General features: G+C 29.7%; 1 protein-coding gene across 1 annotated transcript in view; it reads left to right on the top strand.

The window, feature by feature from the left end:
- Nucleotides 1-14,903, top strand: part of LOC106467349 (ATP-binding cassette sub-family G member 4-like) — a 52,652-nt gene extending 37,749 nt beyond the window's left edge. The window contains exons 10-13 of the mRNA XM_022396176.1: nt 1,434-1,631; nt 2,420-2,575; nt 5,139-5,389; nt 14,584-14,903. Of these exons, the coding sequence (XP_022251884.1) occupies nt 1,434-1,631; nt 2,420-2,575; nt 5,139-5,389; nt 14,584-14,686 (708 nt within the window). The 3' untranslated portion in view covers nt 14,687-14,903. The remainder of the gene's footprint in view (nt 1-1,433; nt 1,632-2,419; nt 2,576-5,138; nt 5,390-14,583) is intronic.
- The last annotated feature ends 205 nt before the right edge of the window (nt 14,904-15,108 follow it).

Below are 15,108 nucleotides of genomic sequence, written 5' to 3'. Positions count from 1 at the left end.
GACTAGATATGGTCACCATGCACCCCCCACTCTCCATAACTGTGAAAGAGGAATATTTTTCTTCCATCAATATAAGCAATGCTACAAACAAATAAACTGGGATGAACTATCTGTTTGGCCTGTTTATTCATAGATGGGGTCTTTCTGCTCTTAATCTGATTTCTAGCACTCCAAAAACAAGAGGTCATATTAGATCCTGACCTTATATGCCTGTTTTTATAAAATCTTTCATTGAAAGAATTATACCAGATAAAGATGGAATAAATTTCCTTTCAAGTGATGTATTATATGTGCATATTTAAAAAAAAAATCACAAACTGGATTTCTGAAAAAATTTACATAAAAACTGCGGCTGACCATTATATGTGAAAAAGTTAATACAGCTATACCAGGTCTGTATCCTAAAGACGTTTTCTTCCCATAAATTGTTCAGATATAATTGTCTTGTGAAGACATACCTTAAACCTTTTTAAAAATACCCAAAAATTTGGGTTTTGAGATGAATATTTACATTTTTAGGCCAAGTAAAAAGCACCCACTCTGGATTTCCCATCTGGGTATTTCAAGTCTGTTCAGTGATGGTTCATAATCACACTAAGATAAATGTTCACAAGCTGTTCACTCCCAATTCTAAAGTTTTATTGCAACCTAATAGTCACTGTATGTAACAAAGTAAACAAAAAAATAAATCATTTCGACACCTGATACAAACAAAAGTTCTTGAACGGTGTACGAATGAAACAAAAGCATGTGAACTGAAAGTGAATTCAAGGATCAGATCATCATATATTAGTATCACAGTGACATTAATATTCACAAAAGTATTCACTTCAGAAACTAAAATTATAATGCAACAAAACAGTTAATGTGGGTAACAAATATAAATAATATTTAGTCATTAGTCATCAGATACAAACAAATGTACTCGACTAGAGTATATCGCAAATGGAAAAAAAACAATTTGTGAATTGAAACTAAATTTATGAACTACATTAACATAGATTACAATACTGTAAATATTACATGTACATGAGCAATGTTCTCTGTATAAGTTCTTGGTACAAAACTCGAAAGGGAGCTTAGTCATCCTCACTGTCTCCGTCTGAGAAGATGGGAGAGGTAGTGAAGTCTGAATTGCAATATCGACCTTAGTAAGCTACCTCCATGTTAGAAGGTATTACGTCAGCATATCAGATGAGTAAATTATCAGGTTAGAATCTGGAAGTGTACCAATGTGTCTCAACCAGATGTACCACCACCATCCGAAGTGTGCGAATGGACAGTCATCAATGGAAAACTTGAGAGGTAGTGAAGTCTGAATTGCAATATCGACCTTAGTAAGCTACCTCCATGTTAGAAGGTATTACGTCAGCATATCAGATGAGTAAATTATCAGGTTAGAATCTGGAAGTGTGCCACTGTGTCTCAACCAGATGTACCACCACCATCCGAAGTGTGCGAATGGACAGTCATCAATGGAAAACTTGAACGTCTGTGGTTTGATGGACATGTTCCCATCACAGTTGGTCAAAGAAGTTGAATTGAGTGAAGATGACAGCTACTCTGATGAAGATGACGATGATGGTGACACTTCAGCTACAATGGATATCTATGTTCTTGGATTACTTCTGGTTACACATTGTTTAATTTTCTTCATTACTTGCAAATCAACATATTTCAACTGAATTGCAACAAGATTAGAACTTTTAACTTAATTAGTTGCCATGGAGATATCCAAGCTGATTGGGTATGTACTATAGATCAATGTTTCTCAACTACCAAGCTGCAAACCGGCACTGGTCTTTGGGATTTCACAAAACAAACAAAAACTCGCCAGGCCATGGAGATATCCAAGTTAACTGGTTATGTACTATAGATCAGTGTTTCTCAACCACCAAGCTGCAAACCGGCACTGGTCTGTGGGATTCCACAAAATAAACAAAAACTGACAGATTATTCAAATATAAATCGTAATGTTTTTTTTCATTGTATTTGCAATTTAATGGTCCACGATAGTTTAAGGAGGCAGTGAGGTGGTTTCTGGTATCGTAAAAGTTGACAAATGCTGCTATAATTCGTGAAAACATTTCTGTATGCTGTGTATATATCACCCAGTATGAGCATTTGTTACCTTGTGCCATGACACTGTTGTTATTGATTATTTTTCTCTTTGTTTAGGAGATAACGTAATGTGTGTATAGGTACAAAATGTATTTAATATGTCTGTTATAATTGTTTTCTTCAGATAAATTCATTCTGTAACACACTATCACCAACCTAAGGGTGAATAGAGCTGAAATAGCTTGAAATTGTAGTCTGGCTAGTGATGTAGTAGGATATGATTCTTATGCAAGTTCATTTTTTCACTTTTTCTTTTGTATTTATCTGGTTGATTTTGAATCCCCTGGTATTCCTACAGATATTATTTCCACTACTGTACAGCAGTATTGTGTATTGGATGACTAGTCAACCTTCAGAAGCAGTAAGGTTCCTCAACTTCCTTGTTATATCAATTCTTACTTCCTTAGTATCTCAAGCCTTTGGACTAGTCATAGGAGCTGCTTGTAATGTTCAGGTTTGTATTTATTTGTTTTAGTAAAATTACTTGTTAAATTTCTGTGATAAAGTGTACTGATATTTATGTAGGTAAGCTCAAACGTGTCAGTTATTTATTGAATATTAAAGCCATGTGGGATTCCAGCTCATATTTATTTATTATGTTATATTCCTGCTATTTAAGTAAAACGTGTCAGTTATTTATTGAATATTAAAGCCATGTGGAATTCCAGCTCATATTTATTTATTGTTATATTCCTGCTATTTAAGTAAAATGTCAAAAGTAGAATATTTTCAGATTGTTCTTCATTTTATCTGTGTTGTGATTATTTCTAATTTACATTAGTAGCCAAGCAAGACTGTCTAGATACAATATATCTGTATTTAGTGCATTGGACATTCTTTTGTTGTTGTTTTATCAAAGGTACATCAAACCAAAATGTAAAGCAGTATAATAATAATATTTTTGTTATAGAAACTGTATATAGATAAAGAATATTTAATATTGATATGGAAACATTTGTTTACTTAACTGTATATATATTTAATTTCTAACTGAGACTCTGGAAATCTTTAGAAATGCCTGGTATTTTAGCATACCAGTTTAGTTTGTTTTTATAAATGAGCTGGAAAATGCCTAGAATGTTGATACTACATTAATTGATATCTGAATAATCTTAAATAGGAATTTTTTTTTTTATGTATTGTACAGAGCACCATACTTATTTAAGGATAAAGACTAAACTGCCTGTCAATTTAAGAAATTGTCTTCATATGTGATAAGCTTACACAAGTATTATTCATAGTGAATTTGGTTCACTACTCCCCATACACTATTGGGTCTATTTCATCTTCAGTAACAGAAAAAGAAGATTCCATAATTAATGAAACTATCTAGAATTATAAAAATGTACAAATGAATACAAAAATGATAATGTAAGACCTACTTTCAAAGTATTACTGATCCAATAAACCTTAAATAAAGTGATGATGGTGTTTGTCATCAAATATTTTTCTTCTTCATTAAGCACTAACAGTTTTTTCAGTTTGTATTGAGTTAAAAAAATTAAACTGCTTTCTGAACACATGAATGACAACAGAAGTGCAGTTATATGCCAAGGTCTTATTTGTATTCTTAGAGTATATTTATTGTTCTAGTTTTTCTAAACAATAAGTCTTGTAATCTTAAAAGTTTTTGTTATATCATGTAGCTATTCACATCAAACTAAAGTAAGAAATTGGTTAGAATAGAACATATTTTCTTAATTTTATCAGCATTTAATAATTTATATTAAATATTTTGAAACAAATATACCTTCCACAAGTACGTGCTATTGAAATGTGAGATTAACATTGTCAATATGGTTTAGTAAGAAGCTTAGTCTACGTTACGTATATGTACAAGTTATTGATGTGGTGCATCACTATAATTGTTCCCCTTGTTTGGTTTTTGATCATTCTTAAATGTGTTATAAGCCAACTCATAATTAGGTTGTAATGCTTCACTCTATTTCTTTAAGTCACTATCCTTCCAAAGCACTCGCAAGTTACAACTTTTTTTTTCTGACAAAAATTTTTCTATGGGATATAAAGTAATGGTGAAAAAGTCTCCAAATTAAAATAATTTAATTGATAAAATATGAAAACAATGTGTTGGGCAACAGCCCTTCTTCAGGCTTCCAGTGAGAATGAAACTGTTAATAGAAGGGCTTGGTTGAAAGAACAAGTAACACATGGCTCGAAGTATTGAGAACACATTCTTAAGCTACAAATGATCTAAGGGAAGTAACATAAAACAAATAAATGAAATATAATAATAATAATAACAATAAATAAATTACTAGAACTAAAATACTTCTATATTCATATAATATTATTGTCTTTTTTATAGACAGGGCTTCTGCTTTTTTTTTTTTTTTTTATAAATCAGTGTTTATTTTTAGCTGTTTTATAGTATTATTTAGATAACTTAAAATCTGTGGTTTTCGGAGCTATCACTTAATACTGTAACGATTATACTAAGATACCTTATATTCTCTACACATTAATTTCTCTTATGGTAGTAATAACAAGTAGAAAGCATAGTTCTATTTATATTAAAGAGCAGCTTTTATTTTGTATGAAAATATAAAAAACAAACTTATTGACAACAAACGAAACGTGGTTCTTTTCGTTCAGAGTAATATTCCATATGGAAAGGGTTTTAGAAAAGTGGGGAGATTAAACTGAATAACCATTTCCAATATTTATTGGAAAAATACAGCTTTCATATTTTCTGTATCAGGGGTGTTTTATTGGTTAAAATCAAAAGTCAGGAGTCTTAGTTATAGAGTATAAGTACTTTCTCATTTTTTAATTGTTTTATAAGGAAATATTTTTTGTTTTGCAAAATTTAAATTTTTTTTTAAACTTAAGGTGGCTGTGTGTGTTCCCACTGTATATATGAAGAGTTATAACAAACTTATTTTTACATTAAGATGCAAATTATTTAAAAGATTGGTTGGTGTGTTGAGGAGTTTTCATAAATCTGGGAATATGTATACACATCTAACATAACTTTTTTGTCCTTGTTTTCTTTTCAGACTGCTGTATTTTTAGCACCTGTCTTCGTCATTCCATTTTTACTTTTCAGTGGTTTTTTCATTACTTTTAAAACTATCCCAGATTATCTACGCTGGCTGTCTTATATATCTTATATCAGGTATGCTTTTGAAGGCTTGATGCTATCAATATATGGCTTTGGAAGACCAGAGTTGGAGTGTGAAGAGGTGTTTTGCCCATTCGTTGATCCTTCAGACTTCTTGAAGTTCATGGATATGAACAAAGTAGACTTGTATGTTGATGTTTTAATTCTGTGTGTTTTTTTTGTTGTTTTTCGCATGCTTGCATATGGAGTTTTGAGATGGAAGATGACTGTACGAGACTAAAGATCTTCATACAGATAAATTCATGTACAAATGATCTGACTGTTTACTGTGAATGGGTTTTACCTATCATAGCACAAGACTAATAAGTCATTAGTTCCATTTCACTGATAGTATAACTTTAATACTGATGAATTATTTATATTGTATTATAATAAAAAAAACGATTGAAATTTTTATCACATTGGACTGAAAAGTTTTTTTATCGAATGCTTCACAGTCTCTCTTAAGTAATGATGTAGAAAACAAATTTGTTTTGGTTATTCATTTGTTTGTTACCATATCAATTTTTATGTTTAGATTTTAAATAATTTTTATATCGAGACATCCGTTCAGTTTAATTAAAAATGCTTATAACGTATACAATGATTTTCAGTTGTGGTCTATGGGCAAATGGTGCTGTTGGTGTTTCTGAATCAAATAATGATAACACAGATAATCCCAATACTGTGCTATATATATATATATATATATATTAACTTCTGATAAAAACAAGTTACCTACTTAGAATGAAACTAAAACTGGTAAGATTATTATTAATTAGATATACTTATGTTTTACTTATAAAGATTGGAATGCATTGTTTCATAAGTTGTGTGCCCTTGCTGTTAATGATACTTTTGGCTATAAGTATAGCTATGCTGTAGATTACCATATTAACTTTATACTTTAGATGTGCCACTGGAATACATTCATTTTTGGAACATGCTTGACTGTTATATAACTTTAGAGTAAAAATCCATTTGTTAATACTGAAACATTGAAAATGTGAAGATTAATCATTATAAGTAAAACAATATGTTTAACTTACAGTTTTGATTTACACATTAAAAACACATCTGATTTGATAAGAGTGTGGTGCTAAATAAACCAGCTGGTTTATATATTATAAGTCTACACAGTTGGTCTGCCTGATGACTGAGATACTAAATATCAAGTTCATTTTTCCATCTCAGAACTTTATTATGCTATATAAAGCTGAAAATAGAAATTTAAAACACAATCTCAAGAAATCTTGTAGATTATCATTTATTTAACATTGTTTTAGAGAATAATTTAAAATGGCAAAGAAAAATTTACTTTTAATAGTAATTGAAAAAAACAACAACTTCTGTGTTTCTGTTTTTACAACAATTATTTTTCTCAGAGTTGTGAAAATATGTTGTAGATTTGAGATGATTTTATTTTAGCTTTACTTGGTGTGACACCAATCATCATATAGCCTTTAAGATGTTTTATTAGCTTTGCTTGGTGTAATACCAATCTTCATATAGCCTTTAAGACGTTTTTTGGAGCTGTGCTTGGTATATTACCAATCTTCATATAGTCTTTAAGATGTTTTTGGAGCTGTGCTTGGTGTAATACCAATCATCATATAGCTTTTAAGATGTTTTTGGAGCTCTGCTTGGTGTAATACCAATTATCATATAGCCTTTAAGACGTTTTTGGAGCTCTGCTTGGTGTAATACCAATCATCATATGGCTTTTAAGATGTTTTTGGAGCTGTGCTTGGTGTTTATTTGACCAAAAGTTACAATAGTGAACAGAAGTATTTGTATCAATAGTTTAAAGCTGCTATACATGCAATAGAGTAATCTAGAAGTGTAAAAAGCCATGCTTTATTAGTAAAAAGCTTTATTATTATTAAAGCTTTATTAGTAAAAGTACAAACTCTCAGATTAGTGCAGCCCATGTACTATAATTTATATAACATTAGTTATACAATAATTTACAAAATGATTGCATTATCACAGATAAAATTCAACTATTGTGTTTTTATATTATTATAGTAGACTAGTATATGTATTATATAAACATAATTTAACTGATAACCAGGCTAAGTTTGCATATTTTAACAACAAAGGGTCCTAAATGACTTATTTAAAGCACCTGCAGTTATAATAACAGCAAATAACCAAAAACTGATACATTGTAAATTAGCAATAACAACTTAACTAGAACTAACCATCAGAACCTGTATTTGCACATGTCTTAGACAAACATTCTTTAATTAACACCTCCAAGGACTAACACAACTAATTACTTTAACTATATAACCACAGAAACATTTCATGAAGTTATTTTAATGTCATGAATTACAAGTACCTGAATATTAAATATTACGAAAACAGGTATAGTATTTAAAGATGGTTTATACTCATTTTTTAATGTTTAATGTTGGGTATCAACACCCGTTGTTTAAATAGAATGACACTTCAAAAAATACAAGTAGCTGGTTAAAATACCATAGACTGTATTGGCAAAACAGTATGCAACGCAACTTTTTTAACTGAACTAAATATCTGATAGCTGAATGAATGAATGTTACCACACACCTCATTAAAATATGAATGTTATCAACAAAACACTGCCTTATAACTGTATTAGCAGTTTATAAAACTGCCAGTAAATGCCTTATTGTTAAAGGCAACTAATGGGCCTATAATGACACAGTAAAGTTTCATGAGGTTGTTTATCAGAAATAAAAGGACTAGAATTGGGACTATGGTGATTTTGACTACAAGATGAAGTTAAAATTGAAAGACATTGAAAGTGTACTTTTTGCATTTAATTAATTACCGTACACTTCAAAAAGACACATTGTTTACATATCTTGTTTTTCATTTTTGCCCTTAAAAACAAAACAACATACAAGTAGGAACAACTGTTTAGATGAATTGATACACTTATAGTGTAAAATAAAAATGACTATTTACATGAATTGATATGCTTAAAGTAAGAATAACTTTACATCAGATGACATAGTTAGCAGAAAGTAAATTCAACTACATCAACTGATATGCTTACAGCATAAAGTAAGAATGATTGTTTACAAAATACTCCAATAAAGGAACATCAGTGAGTGAAGAAAATGGGGACTGTGTAGTAAATAACGTATAATGTGAGACAATTTAGGTAAACAAGTTTTTACACTGTCCATAGAACTTGTATTACTTTGTGCTACATGTGTTAGTTATTTAATACCATTATAGTTATTACTGACATTTCATTCCTATTTAAGATTTTTGATATGTGTATGTATAATACTGTTTTTTTATGTGTGTATGTTTTACAGGTAGGTGGTGCTGTACATTTAGTGCTAGAAATATTTTAAAATATGATGATTGAAGTTAGGTGTTCATGAAACTTTGATGCAAACACTTGTAAAACTGAACATAGAATATACACGTGCAAGGTAACCTGCTGTTTCTGTTGTGCAGATTAACAGATATTTAATGAACCTATGCATGTATATAACACAGTTTTAGCTTGTTTATCTGCTATTTAAAAACCTGTTTTCTAGAATTAGGAATTCATCATTAGTTACTATTTGATATTAGACATGTAAAATTGACATTAGGCTACACAACATTACACATTTTAAGTATAAAACTAGGGATTTTATAAAACACAAGGCTTAAACTAATCCAAATTAATCTTGCTTCGTTTAAAGTATATTTATAATTCAATACCAAAAGAGTTGCATAAGTTGCTTTTCCTAAATTATTTAATACTTATTATCACTAAGAATCATTGATTTAATTAAATTTAAGCCGTTTATAGAACTGTTCCTAAACCATGTTTGAAATACTCTTGTAATACAAACTAGTGATTTGTTTGAGTGCAAGTACATTGGCAATTCAGAAAAACCTCTAAATATGAGATTTTCTATATTTATGTAACCATCCTCACTGTTCATACAGAAAAGTTTGTGATTGTGTTTAAACTAAGACTATAGTATCGAAATGCTCAGAAACTAAATGACTTCACAAGTTATACTGTGTCTTGTAAACCTAAGTTTTTAATTTTTCCACGTTTGTTATTAACGTACATCATATGTTTGTGCAGAATTGGATAAACTAAATGTTTTTATTGTTAGGATTAACCAAAGCATAGTTATGTATTATGTGAAACTGCCAGTCAAAACATTCCTTTGAAATATTTACATAATCAAAGAAATTTGTATAGTTTTCAATGAAAAACTACCACAGAACATTTTAGTATTGCTTAAAGGTTTAAACCTGTATGTGTGCTAGAAATTCTAAGCGAGTGTATTAACAGTAAAATTTCATATTAACTGTTTTATGATCTAGTGTATTGTACCTTCTTTGTGCTAAATTTTGTTTTTTATTATAGTTTCATTTTTGTAATTTAAGATCTTTTTATTGTTTGTTTCTGGTATAGTTTGAGGTATGTTGTTTTGTGTTTACAGTAATACAAAGATAAGTTTGATGATGCCAAATAAACTTTGTTGTAATATTTGTCTTATCGATAAAAATGGTGTTGAGAACATTTGATCTCAATAATGTTGAGTGGACTATAGCCTGCAATTGTGTCTTTTTTTATATAATTGTATTATGTTAACATACCTTGAAGTAAGGTATAAATATTATGTATAGTCCATGGGAAGCTATTTATATTTTAGTAAAAATTCAGTTTTATAACTAAGTAAATGGTTTATTTTTGATTAAGAGTTCTTAATTACATGTTTACACTCTAGTATATTTAGCATGAATTATGTAATCCATTGAAATAAAATAAGGTATAGTAAAGTAAGGTGCAGTAATTAGTGTGTTCTCATATGTGGATTAAGCAAAAAATTAAAAAATTGGATTTGATGTAAACTTGTGCTTGTCATAGTTTTAATAGTTTAGCAAGGGCATGAAACTACAGTTAGGGAAATAAATAACAGTCAGTCCCATATCTGGTAATTTTAAACTTCACTGTATCATATGAAAGCAGAGGTATGAACAGGATATTGTCACTAGAAATTTAAACTGGTTTCTATACTTCAAATACCTTAACATGATATAACCCAGTAATCAAGATACTGCCTTCAAATTTTTACAATGTTTAACAAATTTCAAAGTGCTAACAATCAGTTTTTCTATGATAACAGTAGTAATGTTGTTGTATTTTACCCATTTAACTTTATTGACGTGAAGTGTGCTGTAATTATCAATGCTTATTGGTAATTATCTTGTTACTATTTAAACTAGTCTGGTTGCCATATTGATCTACTTTAAATTTTTTCTCCCTAAATTTGTAGGCTAAAGTACACTTTTTTTTCATTTGTGTGGCATTTTACTTGTAGTTTAAGAACAAATAAAATCTAAAGACTTTCAAGTAACCAGTTTTAGTTTAATCCAACAAAGGAATAGAGATAACAGTTTAAACATTAGCAAATTTAAATAATAAAATAAAAAATATTATATTTAAATAAAATAATTCTGTTCTTAAATATATATAACGTCTGCTAATGTTTAGAAGAGTGTGAAGCAATGACATGCGATGTTATTCTTGTAGAATATGAATATCATTTTTCTTTAAACTTGTGTTCTTTAGTGTATACATGTTGTCATCTAAAACTGACCATTTTAGTCATGTTTATAAGAGACATAAGAGGTAGATTAGTGCAGTATTTATATTTTACAAAAAGAATATTTAGAGCTATGCTTTTTTGCCATTTACTTTGCCAACTTATACATAGCTATTAGTATTATTTAAATAATGGAGAGTTTGAAGATTAAGAAATTTAAAGTATTTTTTTTTAAGGTTGTATTAACAAACTCAGAGAAAGTTCCATCATGAAATATGCAGAGGTATGATTTACTTAAACCACAAAGTTTTTCACGAGAAACTTCTTATTGTGATGAAAATTACCTTAACGGGAAGCTTATTGAAGTACCTTGCTTAATTAAGTAATTAAAGAAAAATAAACTCGAGAGTTAAGGAATATACAATATACACAATAATGTTACCTGTCGTATGTATATTGTATTATTATTATTATTTTTTATCTCAGTAGTTCAAGTCAAATTTCTTACATCAGTTACATGCATTATAGATGATCTGTTTAATTTTCGTACATCTATATATGTGAGCATAAAACGTAGAGAGAGATTTATATATATATATTGTTATGGGGACTCTTGGTGATATAGTTGTATTATTGCCAAAAATTGTTTTTTTTTTTGTTGTTGTAGTCGTGTTTATTGAGCTACTATTTACTACCAAAGTATCTAGTGCAGTTACTATAATATTTCTTCTAAATAATGTAACTGTGAATATGTAACTATTTATTTTACTAAAAGCTCAGTAACAGTATACTTTTTTGTCCTGTATAATACACAATTGAATGAAATAGCGTACAAAATAGTAGTTGACATTGTTAACAATTTTTGGTTCAGTTTCGAGTGAATGGTTGTTAATAAATGTCATTTTTATGTGAATTTCTCGTCCAATGCTTTTTTAAATGTATACAAAACATAACTCGTTTGCTATACACGTCGAAGTAGAAGTCTTTCCTCGTGTATATTCAAGCTTTTAGAAATAATTTATTTTATATTGTGACATTTTCAAAGTTGTCACTTCTGCATTTAAGAATACCAAAAAATTGTATGTACTTCTGCTGGATAATTAGTTACAAATATTAATTTCTAAGACACATTCAATTATACGATACAAAAATTTAACTGTAAAAAAATAAATAAAAAATTCGCGCATAGATCAAAATAGCTTCTGTTATGCTTTTAGACAAACAAAATGGACATCAAATTGGCTTTGAGCGTACTGAAATTTGTTCCGATAACGTTTATGTACGGGAGAGGTATATAACAGATATTTTGACTAGTATTTAACCTTACTAAAGAAAATGTTTAACACTATCCTTGGATTCGGCACTGTATAGCACCTGTATTAGAAAACGAAATACTATTTTATTGTGAAATCATTATGGAGACTATATATATCTTTTTACACAACTACAAAAGAGTGGGAATTCAGGTGCTCGACTCGCTATCTGCGAGTCACTGGTTCGACTTTAGTTGTGGGGGTGTTATAACGTAACGGTCAACCCCACTGTTTGATTAGATTAGTTACTGGTGAGTGGTGTTGACTAGTAACCTTCTGTCTAGTCTGTTACTTCTAAATCAGGGCTGGTAGACCTACAATTCTACAAGCGGACGTAATTACATCCGTGTTTCTGAAAATAGTCTTTTTAAACATACGAAATAAATAATAATAATTAAATTTGAAAACGTACCGCCACAGAATTGTCTGTTACTGCTGAAGTCGAAAGTAGTTTCAGCTTTGTTGCTTAAAATATGGGTCTTATAAAGAAAGTATACGAAATCTTAGGGAAATACGCATCTTCTCCAAAAATATATATATATATATATATATGCGATTATTGCAAATTATCAAATGATTCAATAAGATATGTACAATTATTTAAAGCAAATAGAAAATTATCAACGTGATAGTCTTGTTTTTAAACTTTCAACGAAAATTTTTCTTTTTCAACACGGTTAGCTTGTCGAATGTCTACGCGAGTATTTAATGTATTACACTGTCTATGGTTTGAATATCATAGTAATGCGAATGGGTATAAGTCGGATAAGCATTTTTATTTATTTTTTTTTTTTGTGCTTGGACAGGGCACTTAAATAGCAATGAATGCCACGTGCCATGTTTCATTCGATTACTTTCAATGACACCTATACAAAGCAATCAGAATTAGTCTACAGCTAAATTTTCTATGTAAAGAATAAAGGCGTGGATTTTTTTTTCTCCAGATGGGGTACGCTAAACGATGTATATCACCAAGAAATTACTTTAAAAATAGATCTTTAAACACGTAACGTGACAAAATATGCACAAATATACTACTCCATGGCAGTTGCAATTATTTTGTAAGAGAACAATGTTCATTGTTTTTTTCATGCACTGCTTCGGACTGATTACATTACAGAATCTCTTTCTATCACGTGTAAAACAACTAAAAAAAGATGTTGCTAACGCAGCGTAGGTACACACTGTAGTAATTTTGGGGATCTAGTGAGGAATATTTGAGGACAGAATAAATTGTATTTCTTAAGAGTAAGTTAGTATTCACCGAACAGATCTTTAATTTCGTACAGAAGAATTCAAAGAAGAACGAACCAACCTATGGAAGCATCGTGCTGAAAATGTGAGATTTTTTCTTACTCGAGTCTGAACCTTATATATATAATATTTTTCTTTGAATTTTTGAAAGGATTCAAGAGTAATATATATATTTTAGATAATCGCATATAGAAACCGATAACGAATGGTGTCAGAACTTGCACCTGAATTCACTAATACTGAAAATCATATTGAAAAGATAATCCTTTTCATTTCTCTAAACCAAATTGATTTTCTGAAATTCTGAGTTAAATTTGCAAGACATTGTCAGAGTTAGTAGTGAAAACTTTATCAACAAATGCAGCATTACAGATTCTACAAATACCAAATAAATAAAAGATTCAAGTCTGTGACGTACGGTATCATCATAGTCATTTAATTAAGATATAAACAGCTGGGGGGAATTTTTTTACCCACAAAAAAAAAAACGTATAGTCTTTCTTTTCAGAGTTGTGGCTCATCCAGGTCCATGCCATGTATTTTATTTTTGTTGTATCATCTATTGTTGGCCTGCATCCTTATTTACAGCGGTATGTCTGCGGACTTGCAACGCTAGAAACCGGGTTTCGATACCCGTGGTGGGCAGAGCAAAGATAGCCCATTGTGCAGCTTTGTGCTTAATTACAAATAATCATCCTTATTTAACGAACGTGGACTTAATCTAGCCATAGGCTACTCTTTTAAACAGCTCCAACATTCCCTATTTTTTTATTATCGAATATTTATAATTATCACAGTCGATGGAATTATCTGTTGGTAAAATTTTTTTCTGCGAGAACTAATTCGATTACTTTTTTTTTCCATTTTTTACTTCACATTTATGTTTCCCACTTCTTACTTTTAACCATAACTCACTTTCCTCAATATTCTTAACATTAAAATATTTTTATTTGATAAATTGACCCGGACTTTTCTGAGGAATCGCTTTTACCTTTTAAATGCATATATACAAGTGAAGTACCTAAAATAAACTATTATTAGCTGAGACAAAAAATATAATAATACTTTCACTTATTCATTGTACGTAAGGTAAAGCAATATAATTCCTTGAAGGTGATTTTGGTTTGAGTATTTTAGGTAAAACTGCAAGCTTTGTTTAAATGTGATGTGTAATCGGTTATTTTTATATATTAATTTACTGTTTTTTTTTTTTTAGATGTTCTGGAATTGGAAGTGTAAACCTACCAATACAAACAACTATTTGGATTTTTTCCCCATTATCCAAAATCTCGATAACAAATAGTACAATACAGCGTTAAACAATTCCTTACATTGTTCTGATTTGTAGTGAAATCAACAAAACTGGTGAAACTTACACAACACCAAGTTAATCCAGCTCACACCGCAACAGTTGCTCAAAGGATTTGCTAATATAGGCAGTCTAAACCACCATTATATCTGTTGTATCTCTGGTTTTGGATGAAAGGACTCGTCGACGCTGGATGTAGCAGATATGGCGTGTTTGATATATTATTATGTACTATTCTCTACTTTCAATCATAAATACTTACAACTATTTGCAAGGATCCTATAAAAACTTAATGATTTATTAAAACAAAATGAGTATTCTAAAGCGTTTCAAAAGAGTTTACTTTTACCTAAAATATTCAAACTAAAAGCGACTTCATGAAATTGTATTACTTTAAATTTAAGGAGTAAGCGATATTGCTACTATAATATT

The sequence above is a fragment of the Limulus polyphemus genome, unplaced genomic scaffold, assembly GCF_000517525.1.
Source record: "Limulus polyphemus unplaced genomic scaffold, Limulus_polyphemus-2.1.2 Scaffold79, whole genome shotgun sequence".
Classification (NCBI taxonomy): Eukaryota; Metazoa; Arthropoda; class Merostomata; order Xiphosura; family Limulidae; genus Limulus; species Limulus polyphemus.
This window is presented reverse-complemented; position numbering and strand designations above follow the sequence as displayed.